A 16,066-nucleotide genomic window follows, 5' to 3' on the forward strand; every position below is an offset into this window, starting at 1 on the left:
TTGCTTGATATGTCAAGGACTGTAGTTACCTTGGAAATAACCTATCAAGTAGGATGTCAATGAGTAGATTAATTGTTTAAATTTCTGGTAGTTTTAAATGAGAAATGTTTGTCTGTGCAATTTTGAATCCTAGTAGCGGGTACATTTTGTATGTGCAAGCACAATAGTGGTCTCGTAGGGTCAGGCTAAAGTGGACATAACACTGGCTCCTTCTTCTGCTGATGGCAGGAGCCTCATCTCGCTGCCTGTGGCAGGCTGAGTCTCAGCAAGCTTCACAGGCATGGGTGCTTAGCTTCTGATGCATTTTTTCTTCTATAAATTCACCTAAACACTTTTTAAAGCCATGTGTCGTTTAGTATCCACAATGTCATATGAGCCAGTAATTATGCACTATTGGAAGAAATACCTTGTTTTGTTTTTGTTTTTAATTTACCACCTGCAAGTTTGTTTTTTTGCCACTATAATTCTTGCACTGAAAAGGATGCTTTGGCCTATTAACCTTCATCTCATCCGGACTGTATATAACCCCCTTGTATGCCCCACTGGTCTCTCCTTATAGCAGAAGAATCCTTGTCTTTTGAATTGTTCATCACATGGAGATGATCTGTGTTTTTGATTGTTGACCTGGGTACCTTTCTCTTTATTCTGCCTTCATTTTTCATGGGGAAACCCTAAGAGCCCATAGGATTAAAGTTATAGGCATCACCATGAACATGCACAATATTCTGTTAATTTTTTTAAAATTACTGTTAAGCACTGAATTGATATATTTGAAGAACTTCTGTAACTGTGATTCTCTCCTGCACTTAATAGTAAGTTCAGAAACAGTCACCGTTATGTGAAGTTAGGCTTTTCCCTATGTGTATTAATTTAAATTTATATAATAATTAAAAAGAAACTTGCCCTGAAAAATGACATCTTGTATCAGGAGAGTTGGCCAGTAAATTAATTCTATCCTTACTATATAATCTATGCTTGTATTAATTATACACTTATTAATATCATGGAGAGAAGATGTTTCTTTTTAAGTAATTGAGAAATATATTCATTCTAAGTTTTCAAAATAGAATCCCTTGTGCTGCAGTAGTGTTTTTAGTATCTGTGATACAGAGTAGTAGTTCACAATGCCTGGTTCATAGAATTATATTGTTCATTGTGTTTTTAAATGAATTAATTTATGAAGTCATGAATTACAGAGTTAATGATAAGACAGAGGTTGTTCTAGGAGAAATACTGCCACTAAAGGGATCTCTTTGTCCAAAAAGTCCAGAAACCACCAATTTTGAGTATATGCAGAGAGAAACATAGTGGATTTTTTTTCTCTCATTTATGACAGTGTGAATAATGAAAAGAACTCAACTGCAGCTGGGCTTTCTTACACACTTAATACAAATATTGCCCTGTCAGGGGATGATTGCATAATTCCTCCTGTGTTCTGCACTTGTTGTGACAACTTGTATCAAACCAAAAATTCTCTGTATAAAGGGCAGTCACATTTTTGGAAGTTTGGAAGTGACTTTTGATGGGCACCAAAAAATATTTTGCGGGTCTCTGGTTTTTGGACACAGGAATAAATGATGAGAATGAAGTTTTCATATCCCTTCCAGAGAGAATCTGGCTGTTATCTAATCTTACCTTCATTTTGCATAGATAGTTCAGTTTCCTTTGGAGACAAATTTGTGTGTAGGTGTAGATGCAGTTTGTGCATGCATCAACACATAAGCGCAAGTCACTTTCTTTATCAATCTGTGACCTCCTTTCCCATTTGCCTGCAAATGTTCTAATTAAAAAATTTAGAAGTGTGATGACATTTTTACACTTGTCTTGGAAAGTGTTGGTTTTGACGGAAACCTTACTGTTTCTCTCCTATTCTTACCATGTAGCTAGTATGCTTAAATATTTGGGTTAGATTTCCTGGAAAAAAGTAGGTGTACATGTGCTTTATAGAGCACTTAGAGTGCACCAACATCCTCCTAGAAGCATTAATATTGTTTAAGTGTTAACACTGTCTTGGACTTTCTATGCACGTGCTGTACAGTTGGTCTGCTCAATCACTGAATATGTTTGCAATGAAGAGTATCTCTGAACATGCTGCTGTTGTATGTCTGAAAGTCTTGACCAAATACAGAAAAACAGGAGCTCCTTGAAAGCAAATGTTTTATGAAAAAGGGAGGTTAAGATTACCAGCATTAATGTGGTGGTAACCTTATAGCTACAAATTTGACTTCTTTCTCTGTTCTTTTCTTGTTTCTTATACAGCCATGAATCTTTTCACGGTCTACTTCAGCACGATATGCCACAATTGTTATTTCAACTTCATATCCTTGATTCCCATGGAATTTTTTTCACAACTCAGTTCTTTGTCTCTTCCCCCCCCTCTTTTTTTCTTTGTTCCTAATACTTTGTTAGAATAGTTTAAAAACGTAGGACAGCTGGGTTTTTGGAATTAAGATTTCTGATAGTTTTAGCTGTTTCAAGCAAAAACCACATTTTGCCAGTAAAAGAAATTTCTGAACATATCTTTAAAAACAACAATCATTGTTTCAAGCACATCTGGCTTTACTAATTTAATTAACATTTGGCATTTGGAATATAAAACCTTCGTTCTGTTTACCCTTCCATTTAATTTTGAATGAATCATCCTCTGATGGTGCCATTTAAGATTTTTTTCTACATCAGACCTTTCTGTAATAATTACATATGAAAAAAATCTGAAACACAGGAAGTTCCCTCTGAATGTGAGGAAGAATTTTTTTGTACTGTGAGGGTGACTGAGCACTGGAACATGTTGCCCAGAGAATTTGTGGCACCCCCTTCCTTGGGGATATTCTAAAGCTGTCTGGACACAATCCTGGGCAACATGCTCTAGGTGACCATGCTTGAGCAAGGGGGTTGGACTAGATGATCTCCTGAGGCCTCTGCCAACCTCAGCCATTCTGTGAATGTTGAATCTGAAATAAAATCACTTCTTGTTTGTTTATAAATGAGTTACTAAATCTTTTTCCTAGCTATCAGATTCAGACTATTTACTCTCCTGTTATTCATAACACTGGTTCTCCAACCTATGTTTACCATAATAAGATAATTCCTGGTAGAAAAAGGAATTCCCATTCCTTTATTAATGTTTCAGAGAGCTCTATCCGTATCCGCTACTGACCCGGAAGATTTAGTACACACAGTTGTCTTTACAAATGTGGAGGAATCGTGGTAGTCCATAACATTGATGGCATCATGTTTGAATTTCTATATAAGTTTTAGTAATTTCTTTGTGTTTTGTTGGTGTATTGAGAAATGAGTTTAAAACTCAAAGTAAGCTTAGGTTTCAATAATTGTTTTGTGTTTGGGTTTGTTAGTGTTAACCCTTGACATTTTCTGATAGAATTTTTTTTCATTTGCCTGCTTACCTTCTTCATATCAATTACTGTATACACTTGGATAATATAAATGCTTCAATTAAAGTGATGTATTTTATTTCTACTCTAACCACAAAGAATTTGTAAACATTTTCCTGTTTATTGAGAAGGGTTTAAAAAAGACCCTCCCAGCAAAACTGAGAGTGGCTGTTTAAATTTCACTTGGGGTTGTAAATCAATATCCATTTACTATTCAGTTACTGCTTGCATTTCCCTAGATAATAGTATAACACATGTAATGTCAATGCAGTTTGGCATTTGTCCTCATTAGTATGGCAAAGGACACTTTTTTGTAAGAGTAAGCAAGCATTATGCCATGTTTCTGACTTGCTACAGCACAAAGAAAGAAAACTATAATCAGTTTGTATACAAAAGATGTGAAGCATATCAGATGTAGCTCCTCCCATTCTTTTATAAATGAAATCTGTAGGATTAGGTGATTGTGTCATACGCTATTGATTACCTATACGCTATTGATTACAAAAGGAAGCTAAGGATGGCACAATATAGCTTTTTGTCTAATTTATTTATTCTAATTTATTTATGTCTAATTTATTTGCTGATTTAATCATTTATAATAAATATATTGGTATCTAATATATTTAACATTAACAATAGATGAATTATAGGTCAATAACAATGTAGCAGATAATATGTGTGATTATATACACATATAGAGTACATATCCTTATGCATGTTTCCCTATATATTTCTAATAAATATGTATATCTAAAATTAATCACCTACCATTTAGAATTGATATATGTATACATTATTGTATGTTAGAATATGCACTCAGTGTCCTCTTTTGTAATTATTACAGTAATACTATGTATGGTTTGGTGTTTTGCCTTAAATACTGTAACTTTAAACTATACATGCTTCTTAAAGGTCTGTGAAAATGTTGGGGATACTTGAACAAAACGTTCGGGTTATGTGAAATGGATTTCTGGTCTCCATCCCTCACTTGTTGGAGAAATGGCAGTCTTGCAAGAGAGACGCTTCCAAGGCTGATAACAAATAATATTTTAAATTATGCTTTACAGCTATCTGATAGAATAGAGGAATTCTGGGAAAATGTGACTCATGAGTGCTCTGAAAGTTTTAAGCGGAACCTTTGCAGCAGTCCTAAGTTCACCTGAGATAATTCCCTGGAGTTTATAGCTGCTCAATTCTGGGCCACGGTGTCCCCAGCGAGCAGCATTCACAGGACTGCGCCTTTGTTATTTATTTCTTGAGAAGTATTCTCCTCTGTGGAATTGCTCTATCACAGCACTTCAGCACTACAGATACAAGTTTAGTTCACAAGTTCTTTTTTTTTTTTTTTTTTTTTTTTGGTACTAATAATAGATCTTTATATCTCCATGTGAAGAGAACATATCTCCTACTTGAGTCAAACACTAGGCTGTCGGTTTTGTTTTCTGACAGTGAAAAGCAATTAAAACTCTTGTCCCTTTTGAAGTTAGTTGGTGAGATAGACCCTCTAGTTTCACAGAAGCTCCCTCTAGACAGATTACGTAAACTATTTATTACATAGAGAAAGTGTGATGGAGATCTGGATTTTTTATATTTGTTTGTATTAGAAACATCCCTATTTATATCTACAGACCCAATCCTTTGGGAGAAGAGGGAGGAAACCAGCCATTTCTACTTACGTAACATGTTCCACAGAGTAGCTTATTAGGTGCAACAGCCAGTGTTCCCAGAGAAAGTGTGAGCCGCTGAGAAGCCTGGAGGACCATGCAGCTGTGGGTGAGGTATGAAGGTGGCTATGGGGAGCAGGGTGGCAGCCTGGCCCCCAACACAGCAGACACTGATAGGCCCCACAGGGGGACAGGGACTGGTCACCTGAGCTGAAGGAGGTTCATCGTCAGGACCTGTGACTGATGGTGAGTTGTAGAGATGGGCAAAATTAATACCTAACAGCACAAACTCAGTTTTGTTTGGGCTAGTCACAGCATTATTTGTGCTAACAGCATTGGTATCGTTCTAAAAATGTGTCCCTACCTCCTCAGTCAAGGAGTTTAGTTTTATTTTATCCCTTCTTTTCTGCGCAAAAAGCAGCAGAGACCTGCTACTCCACCATGAAGCACTTGTCTTCTCTGGGAAGGAGAAATGTGGAATGGAAAAGGTGGTACCAGTAATTCTCAGTTCCTGAGAGTGTGATTAGGTGATGCAGCCTTTGGCAGGTTCACAGAGGAAGCTAAGAAAAAGTAAAAAGTATGGAAAGAAGCCTGCAGCTGCTGGGGAACAGCTGTTGACCAAGGGAAGAAGCTTATTTTGGGTCCCAGTAGGATAAACTACCAGAGAGGGCAAGAGAGGAGGAATGTACAGATTTTAGTGGTAATTTTATATGTGCTGTGGCCACTAGAGAGGGACACAGAACATGTTTTCTTCATCCAGTACTAATTAATTAATACCTTTTTACCCAACACTGCTAACCTAAGGTAAAATGGTAACATTTTTGCATCCCAAAAGTGGAAATGAAAGAAAAGGACTGTAAACAAAGTGTGTGTGTGGGGGGGGGGGGGGGAGTGAGAAGAAACTGGTAGAAATGGATAAAAAAAATCAGGGCAAAATGTTAGGGAGAATTAGAAGAATTCTAGAAAAAGTCTAGGAACACAAATTGGCTAAAGTTAGTTACTAGCCAGTGTATTATATTAAAGTATCTCCAAGTACTAATTCAGGTATTGAAGCATCCTCTGTGTGTGTGTGTGTGTGTGTTTTCGTTTCTACAATAAATCTAGAAGGAATCAAAGTGACAACCTTATTAACAAATTTTCCTTTGCCATAAGATTGCTGCTATTTTTGGTGAGATCGATGAAACCAGGGACAGAACTGTTGTCACATTTTCAAAGACGACTGTTCTCATCGGTACTGGTGGGGACAATGTATTTGGATAACATGCAGGATAGCTGCCTGCTGGCTTTCATTTATTCCTTCCCTAAGACCAACTAAAAACCTACATCCTAAGAAGACTTTCTTTTACACTACTGGCACAGCATAAAATCTTCCATAAAATATTTAATATTAAACTGGGACATTGCAGCTGTCAAAGAGAACTGTTTAAGGAGGTGAAGTCCAGAATAAGAATCTACCTAGCTTTATAAACAGTGTTGTTTTATACATGAAACCATCTTGTAAGATAGATGTGTGCATTAATTAAGGTCTTACGTACAATGTAGTGGCAGTAAGAGAATATGATTAAAAGAAATGGGAAAGGAAGGAGCTTTATATACCATGCTCCTAAGCCTCTATCGTATGGAAATGATCAGAATTTAAATTTTTATCATCTGTCACAATTTGCTGCTGCTGCTTTAATTAAAATAACACCAAGAATATGTACAGTGAGTCTGGCTAGCTTTGCTTCGTGCTCTTAATGACTGTCAGATGCTAAGGCAAGGGGTACAAAGAGGCTGGGTCTGAGGGAAGGTCCTGAGGGAGATGGTGCCAGATGGTCAGGCTTATTTTATTAATTTAGATCTCCATTATAGCTTCTCTTCTTCAGTTCTCCAAAGGATGGGTTAGTTTAATGGGAATCATTTCACAGCCACAGCATGACATGTTTAACTCTTAGATCCCTGCAGTGCAGCAACAAGATCGTATGTCAGTTGTGCAGCCGTCACCCACAACCGGCTCCGCAAGGCCTCAGTTTGAGGCCAAATGCTCAAAGCTCACGGCCAGCCCCCCACACTCAGGAATTTTGTTGGCTTCCTCTTTGCAATTGCATCCTGCCACAGCCTCCTGACTCACAGTGTACCTGCGCAGCCAGCAGCTGTCTTAAACCTTGCCCAGCTATGGATCATTATAGTGACATGGCTCCAAAAGACCCCACTTGGGCTGATTTCTCTCCGATTTCCACTTCACCTAAGGAACAGGGCAGAAGCTGCCAGCCAGGCTGCGGGGCTTTTCTGCGGCAGGTAGCATCGAGCAGGTTTTGAGCTGATCTCATGTGTCTGCAAAACCTTCATGTTAGCAGCGAGTGGCCTTGCTCTGCTTCCAGCTTTCCAGGGTCTGGACACCCAGAGAGCGTATGGAAGTCTGGGAGAAATAGAACTTAAAAGAGGATTTTTTTTTTTCTCTGTGTAGTTCCTGGCTGCACATCTTGTGCTCTATTACTAAAGTATCTACTGCCGCCCCGTGGCTACTGTTCAAAACTACTTAGCACCCTTGATAATTTAAATACTATTTACATTTAGAGATTTAGATAGCAAAAAAAGCACCTTCTGAAAAATCTCTTCTACACAATGTAGAGCAAACTTGTAAGGGGTTTGTATTAAGTGTTCTGCATCATCAGCTGTTCGTTGGAGTAGTATTAATAACAAAATGAGCTTGTGTTCTCTGCTTTAATGAGAAAAAAAATAGATTATGAAGAATTTCTGGTTCCTTAAACCTCTCTAAAAAAAATCCTGTTCATCTTTTCACTTTATGTGAGTTTAGAAAGCTGTACTGCATTTAAGTTGTTCTTGCATTCCAGTAAACTGGCTGGCCTAGCTTTGATTGCAACAGCATAGTGGGAACAAATGGCAAGCTGTGTTTCTAAATACTGTGAGTTTAGTAACTCATGCAGAAACCAAAGTGTATATCAACAATTTTCAAACTCTCTCATCTTGGGATTTTTAAGTTTTTTTTTTCTTTTTTTCCCAAGCTACATGACTCTGTAGTTGTTTGCAGTCCCATATCCACTGGTTTTGAGTATAGAAAAATGGCATTTTGTCAGCCCAAGGTTGAAAATAAAATACATGTTGATGGCAGAGTAATTGATGCTGTTGTCTCTAGTGGGTCTGCAGAGTTGAGTTCTGTGATGGTGACAAAGCCTGTGCTTTCTGTGAGGGGAAGGATGATGAAAGGCGGTCAGGAGGCCTGGGAGCAATCAGTGAGGTTGGAAGGGGGGTCTGTGGGAGGCAGCACATCTCTTTTGGAGGTGCAGCCCTCACCTGCACCTTTCCATAAGTTTGCATGAATCAGAAGCATGAATTTGACAAGAATCCTAAATTTTAGATGTTTTTGCAAAGAGTTTGGGACTTTTGGAGCTTTATTTCATTTCAGATCTTCTGAAAGCTCCCAGCTTTCATCACTAGACTGAAACCAGGCAAGCAGTCTGTCTTGCATAGCACTACAAAATTGCCCAGATATTTTCCAGTCATTTTACTGGAATAATTTTATAAATGTTTTTATCCTATCTTTACCCAGGGCCTTTAGTTCTTATTCTCACTGCTTCTATTCTACTTTTTTCCCTTTGGTGCATTTTGTCTTAATATTGAATGTTGTACTAGAGAGAATGCACTCATGAATGGGAGAGAATAAATTAGACTATAAAAATAATATGACAGAAAGAATACAAGGAAATATACTGTATGATCTATTTAGTCATGTGAACACATCACACAAGTAATTTAATTCCCGGTGCCTTCTCAGGCAGCTTTCAAACCTCCCTGTTCTTTTGTTTTGTTTTGTTTTACTACTTTGGGTTTTGAATCAAGGTGGTGGTTTCCACTGCTAAAGTAATGAAAATGAATGGGGCTGACGATGAATCATCATGACAGTGTTTACTATCAGCAGGGATTTTTGCCAGAATATTTTAATCAGTAATGCATCCCAGTGGCACTGGCCCACTTAGACCTGCAGATAAAAAAAAACAAAACAAAACAAAACCAAAAACCTATACCAACGCTTTCCTTTATTTCTACTGAAGTTGAACAGCTTAAATTAAAGCCTCTATGAAGAGTAAGAAATGAATCAGTTTCAAAGCTGCGTGGTTAGACTAGGCAAGAACGCTAGAGCTAGCGTGGGTTTCTCTACATGGCCCACGGGATGATACGCTCCCATGGGAGAGGGAGGCCTTTAAGCACTTAATTTCGAAGTCTGTGTTTCAGCCCAAGGAGTGCATCCTCCGACCCCACCCCCAAGAGAAAAAAACAGTCGGGGGGAAAGCGGTGGGTGCCTCCAGAGGACCTTTTGACAGAAGGTACGTTAAGCTAGAATGAGATACTCTTATTCACCCTTACAGCCAGCTAGCTCTCTGTGGAGGGAGCCCATGTTATAGAGGCGAATGAAGCAACATGGCTATTTCTGTAGCTGTGAAATGAAAGTCTGTGGAAAATTTGTTTGCTAAGAGCTAAACTTGGTTTTGCACTTTGGTAGCAAAATTCTTACAGATGTAGCATACACTGGATTTTACCTTAGAAAAGAGGAAAATCAAATAAAATCAAACCAAGTGCGGATTCAGAACCATTATTAAATTATTACTTCTCTCACTAAGAATCAACAAAGGTATGGTAACTGGGCTTCTGCTCTCAGTCCTTTATCCTGCATTACTACAGTCAGGGACTTCATTACTAATTGCATTAGATATTAGACAATTAGTTTGCAGTCAGCCCAGCAAATATATAACCTTCAAATTCTGAGGAGTTTGGGTCATTTCAAAATCTGTTGATTGAAACCATCATTAATTATGTTTGCAAAAGCAATTTCAGATAGCAAAATAAACATATGCTGTTGTAGAAGTGATAACTCAGGAGGCCTTTTTCTCAGGTAGGGTATTTCAGTAGCATCAGTAATTGCATAATAACTGATATTATTTGGCATTTAATGTGTGGGACAGAATCATAAGATATTCTAATATCTGACTTCATTTCTTTCAGGATGATTTTCTGTATAGTGTCTCCGTTTTAAGTGGAATCCTTTGCACTATCTTGGCAGTGATCAAATTTATGCTGGGAAAGGTCCTTACAAGCAGAGCACTGATAACTGATGGTGAGTCTGAAGATGACCTTATTCCATTTATAGCGTCTCTCAGTGAATGCTGTAAACACAAAAGCTACTAGTGACCCTTGAATGAGAGCAGTTGTGGGAGAGCATTGGGATAAAAAGACCACTGAGAAACGGAAAAGAAAATCGCAGAACACTCTGTGGTACCACTAGCATCTTGCAGAGTACATCAGCTGAAATCAGTATGTCTGATGGAAGTTAATGGGCAGATAGAAGGCAATAATAGAAAAGGAGTTAAAGATAGAGCACATAATAAATTAGGTTTGTATTGACAGAGAGATTAGACAGATTAGATTTGATGGAGATTAGACTACAGAGAAAGGATATGGTATCAACTTTTACAGCTTTAGTTCGGTCACACCTATCCTTATTGCCTCCACTCAGTAAACAAATTCATCCCAACAGTTAAAATGTGCCGAGGCTGCGGCAGAAAATGCCTCCCTGTCTTGAGCAGGAGTCACAGACAGAATTTGTGCATTTGTGCTCTAGATACAATTTGCCACCTTAGTGCTTTTCCTGTCACCTGCTTGTGGAGCTGGTGTATCATCGCATGTGTAAAGCAAAGCTTTCGCCTGCTTGTTGTCGCACACTCCTCTGGCCCTGACACAGATTGCTGTGGGGTGAATCTCCTCCACTGTGCCCTTAAAAGCCGTCAATCCTACTACTCTGTTGGTTCAAGTGTATAGAAACAATGATTGTTGTTTTTAAAGGTATGTTCAGAAATTCCTTTTACTGGCAAGGCCAAAGCTTGTAACTCTTCAGAAAGCCACAGGGATCTGCTCTGTGAACAAGTGAATCCACAGCCAAGGCTGAGACTCCAGAGTGACCTACAGATCACTACCAGGTTTTACTTGCAAGTACAGGACAGTTTGAAATGCACTGTACACATACAGAGTAGGATGTCAATGATTCATGGATTGTGGTACATAAATTTTGCTCTACTAATGATTTCACTTTAAGGAAACTCAATTTTCAGCTTACTCTAGGGATACAAATAATTGCTTTATTTTAAGTATTTTAACTCTATTTCAAATTTTTTGGTGAGGTGTGATAACATGTATTAAACTTCATGAGTATTTATATTTTAAATAAAAACTAGGTAAAAAAGGAATCTAAAACTGCAGTGCCGATGTTATGGTGAGCTACTGGCTCCCTGCATTTGTGACTCTCTCCCAACAGACCATGTTGTTCAGAGATCTTATCGTTTACAATGGACTCTGCCATCTCACACATTTTTAATCAAGATTTTTAATCTCCTATCTACAAAAAGGATTCTGGAAAGGATCCTGGAAACTGCAGACCAGTGAGTCTAACTTCCTTCACTATCAGAGTCTAAGTGGGATATGTTGACCATTTCAGAGTAATTTCTAGGGAGACAAGCCATTAACCATTCCTTTAAAAAATGTAGCTTGTTTTTAAACAGATCAGCTTTTTCAGACAAAATATTAGCTGAAAAATTCCTGAATAGCTCTAGCTGAATTGGTCTTCTGCATGATACAGAAATCTTTTCCCCCTATAATTACATCCTTGTGCTAATTATATTGCTTCTGATCTGGAGATTGCTCATCCTTTGATTAAAAGAATGAGGGAATAAAGTATACAATTACCTCAGGCTGTTTTTTTTCCCTCTCTTTTCTCTCTTTTAGAAGTATTTTAGAAAATGTAGGAGGCTGATATTACCAGAGATAGTTAAATAACTTTTTTTCACAAGATATTTTTACATATATACTTAGTTTATTAACAATCAGAAGAAGACAATGTGATTTAGCAAGAGCTGAGACATGGATTTAGCACTCCCTTGCATATCTGTTTTTAGTCGTTTTCTGTTTCATACTAATTTACCTCCTGCTATCGCTGGCTGTAGACCAACAAGCTGTTTTGAGTAACAAGAACATACAATTTTCTTCCTGAAAAATAGGTTTATTTTCAAAACAGCAAATTCTCTCTCCTATATGTCAACCCTATTAAGGATAAATTCTTAGAATAATTTTGTTATACAGTAGGGCTTGTCAATAGTGCTCTTTAAAGCCTAAATTTATTAATCCTCTTAAGGCAAAATGTTATTTATACAACTGTGTAGAGCAAAAGCTTATGACCTTTTAGATGATAAAAACAGCTATTTCTTATCTTGAATTATGTAACATCTCAGAGGTCACTTACATAATGTCAACCAACTTTTCTGTAGGTTTTAGATACCTATGTGTCCTTCCTTCATTTAGCCACCTGTTTTTTCCTGTCCTAGTCTTATGCACTGAATGTGGTTTCTGGATTAATACCTGCATCTCTTGTATGGTTTCCTGCCACATCAACAAAGAAAGGTTTCACTGAATGACAGTTAGGAAGAGAAAATAGTTTCCTTTATAAGTCACTTTTTCGAACCAACAGCCGATAGTCGCAAGAAAATGTATTTCTTTCCTTGTGCGTATCATGCTTATGTATTCTGGCCTAAGCTGGAGCATATTTACATGGGAAGTAACATTTGTATGAGATACTAATTTATACTTAATATATTCCACAGATGCATATTAGTATATTAGTAATATAAGCACTATATTATTCAGAAAAAAAAAAAAAAAAAAAAAAAAAAAATTAAAAAAAAGATCAGGTTCTTATTTATCCAGAATAAGAGTGGTCACAGTGTGCTTTGTGTCTCCATTGGTTCAACTATATTGGTATAATTAATCCAGTATTCAAGCACTTACATGTAATGCCTTATGATCACAGCCTATTTCCACTCACGATGGAGCTGTGATACCAATTGTAGGATGTGCTACCACTGTACCAAAACCAACTCCTCTTTGCAAGGCTGGAAGCCTGAAGCCTATCATGTGCTCTTCTGGGCCAGGGTTTCCTTTGCATTTAAATACCTACAGACAGGAATCTGGTGAATTGTAACAATTATGACCTTAAAAAGTGAATTGGAAGTGGGAACAAGCAGAAACACAAACAAAAAAACCCTCTGGTCCTCTGTGAGCAAGTTTCCTAAAATCATGGTGTTCACCAAAAAACAAGAATAAGCTTTTCTTACTGTTTACTCTTTTTGGCACGGCAGGACAGTGGGAGCTCAGGTGGGTTCTTCTCTTTGCTGTTATCCAGTTTCTTGTCGTTCTGACTGAAGAGTTCAAATTGTCTCTGCTGGTGCACCAGGAAGAAAACAAAGTCTAGCTTTCAGGAAACTCATACTCGTCAGCTGCTTACTTGTAAACTCAGTGGTTGGCTCACATGGAAAGCCTCAGGGCTGATCTTCTAAAAGAACCAGCGTACAGTAAAACTGGCTTTGTTCACCAGCTGCTTTGGGGTGCTCAGAAAAGCTGCGTCACGTTGCAGCTATGCTAGTTTCAGCAGCACCTGTGAAAGCCTGTCACAGCCCGTCAGCCTACAGCACATGAACTGTAGCAAGGTTTGAAGATAGCTCCTGCAACCATGAATGTATGTATGGCTGGCAAGGGACAAGCAGGTAAAGGTAGACAAAGGGGAGAACAAGGACTCCATGGGCTGTCACTGATTGCTGTGAAAGGCAGTTCTTAGCCAGCATCTTTTTTTTCTTTCTTTCTTTCTTTCTCTTTGTAGGCAGCCTAGCCAAGGAGAGTTTTATGGGAATAATTTGATGAATATTGAGGATGTTTGAAGATTTTTTTTGACTGTTTGTGGGCAGCTTCTTGCCCTCATCAAGAACAGCTTGGGAGAAAATGGGGACATGTCAAAAAAAAGTTAGTTAGCAAAAGCAGATAAGAAAAGAGAACATCTCTTACAGGCCAGCTCAGACTCAGTGTCAGCACTTTGGTCAACAGCAAAAGGTGCAGGTTTGGAAAGCCTTCCAACAAGAAGTTGATACTGAGCTGGAGGAGAAAGAAGAATTGTGGGAAGGAGCGAGTAAGCTTGTGCAATCAAAATGGGAAGCTAGGAATGCTCAATTGCAGGTTAAAATTGTATTTTGTGAGACTAGAGAGTTGAGGATGCTACTGTAGCCATAATCAAAATAATGGTGGATTGAACAAGTATTTCAGCTATATAGCTGCCTAGGAAAGGTCACATTTTAGCTACATCATGCAGAAAGATGGTAACAAGGTAAAGCCTGAATGGGAGTGGTCAAAGGAGCCATTCAGGAATGTGTCATGTATGTAGTTATTGGCAGTCAAAAATTAAAAAAAAAAAAAAAATCCAAGCAGTGAAGGAAGAAAAGACATCAAGAAAGCGCTGGGAGGATTTTGAAGGGACAATGTTGGAGAGTAAGAAACAAAAACAGGGATTTAAAAGAATATTTATAAAACTTGTGAACAATAGATATGAAGTTCCTGTGATGTACCTAAGGAATAAATGGAAAATAGTCCTGGCAATATAGCAATATCACGTATGTCTTTCCCTAAAGGATTCAGCAGTACATGCAGTGCTCAGTTATAGTGCTGAACACACGTAAATAAATCTGTGAAAGGGTTAGGGGGGAGGAAACCTTCAAGAGAAGATCCCTGAAAAGTTATTATGCAAAAATATCATTCTTCCTTTTCATAGAAAGCGTATACTGGAGTCTGCTCCTTTTCAGAAAAAATAAGAGACTTCAGGAACCTTGATGATGATGATGATGATGATGATGATGATGATGATGATAATGGCCTAAGTCATCTTTTAAATTCTAATCAAGGATATCTGTAGGTACTGAAATAGTACCTCTATTTGGAAGAGGCTGTTTGGAAAAACAGCTAGCCTACAGCAGCCCTACACAGGGCTGCAGCCACCAAGATGCTGTTATACAGCTCGAAGATACTTTTTATTCACATTGATCATCTAGAGAAAGGACAAGTGTGCTTGACAGTCAGCGTCAACACAAAGAGAGCAGGTCCAGTGTTTTGAAGGAATATTGCTGTTTGGAAAAATTAGCATTCAGAAGTGAAAGCTGATGATTGAAATTGTCACAGGAAACAGGAGCTAGAGCTGGGTTTTGGAAAAATTGGGATCGACCAGATCAGCACACACAGAAGAGGGCAATGAATATAAACTTATATCGGCAGTGACAAGCGAGACAGGGCTTTCTTACAAAACACCAAATAATCTAAGTCTGATTTGTTCAAATGAAGCATTGCAAAGAGCTGTGGCTGACCTCGTGTGAAGGACTTGCACAGCCTCCTGCTCAGCATAGGGCAGTATCACATCGGCTCCACTGTGCAATGTCGCACAAAGATTTTGTGCCCTCTCTGGTGGCACTGGTATAATAATGGCTGTTCTCCCTAAAGATTACCTCTTCATAGCTAGTAATTCAGGCCAATTCCTTGAAATCTTGAAATTTGGTTCTTCCTTCCTTTTTTTTTTTTTTTTTTTTTTTTTTTTTTTTTTCCTTTATAGGTTTCAACTCTCTTGTAGGTGGAATAATGGGATTTTCCATCCTTCTTAGTGCAGAAGTTTTTAAACACAATTCTTCTGTCTGGTATCTGGATGGCAGTATAGGAGTATTAATTGGACTTACAATATTTGCCTATGGAATCAAGTGAGTATTTTTCTATTTTTGGCTTTGTCAGCAAAACACTAACATACTTGTGCATTTCATTCAGGAGCAACTGTTATTTGCCTTGTTAATAGGATCGGCGCAACTTTCAGCTAGTAGGCATCCATCTGTACATATATACCATATTCACACTGAATTCTCGCGTACTTTTGGCAGTTCACTACTGCACCAAGATTTTACAGCTATTTTACAGTTATTAACAATAATGTATACTTAAGCCTGTATAAGAATCCTGTAGATTTATTGTACTGTCAAAAGAGATGACAAGTGGCTAATTTAATGATGGGGAAATGGTGAGAAATTATTAGATATTCTGGAACAACAGGAAAGAAAGGGCAATAGTTCATTAGTAGAAGCAGAGCGTCACACTAGAATAGAGCTCTTT

At 38.0% G+C, this 16,066-nt stretch overlaps 1 protein-coding gene across 1 annotated transcript in view; it reads left to right on the forward strand.

The window, feature by feature from the left end:
• The window catches only part of TMEM163 (transmembrane protein 163), a 107,858-nt gene that overhangs the window by 90,176 nt on the left and 1,616 nt on the right, over positions 1-16,066 (forward strand). Inside the window, exons 6-7 of the mRNA XM_062579123.1 lie at positions 10,058-10,169; positions 15,522-15,663. Coding sequence (XP_062435107.1) covers positions 10,058-10,169; positions 15,522-15,663 — 254 coding nt within the window. The remainder of the gene's footprint in view (positions 1-10,057; positions 10,170-15,521; positions 15,664-16,066) is intronic.

This window comes from Rhea pennata, chromosome 6 (genome assembly GCF_028389875.1).
Source record: "Rhea pennata isolate bPtePen1 chromosome 6, bPtePen1.pri, whole genome shotgun sequence".
In the NCBI taxonomy this organism is placed as follows: Eukaryota; Metazoa; Chordata; class Aves; order Rheiformes; family Rheidae; genus Rhea; species Rhea pennata.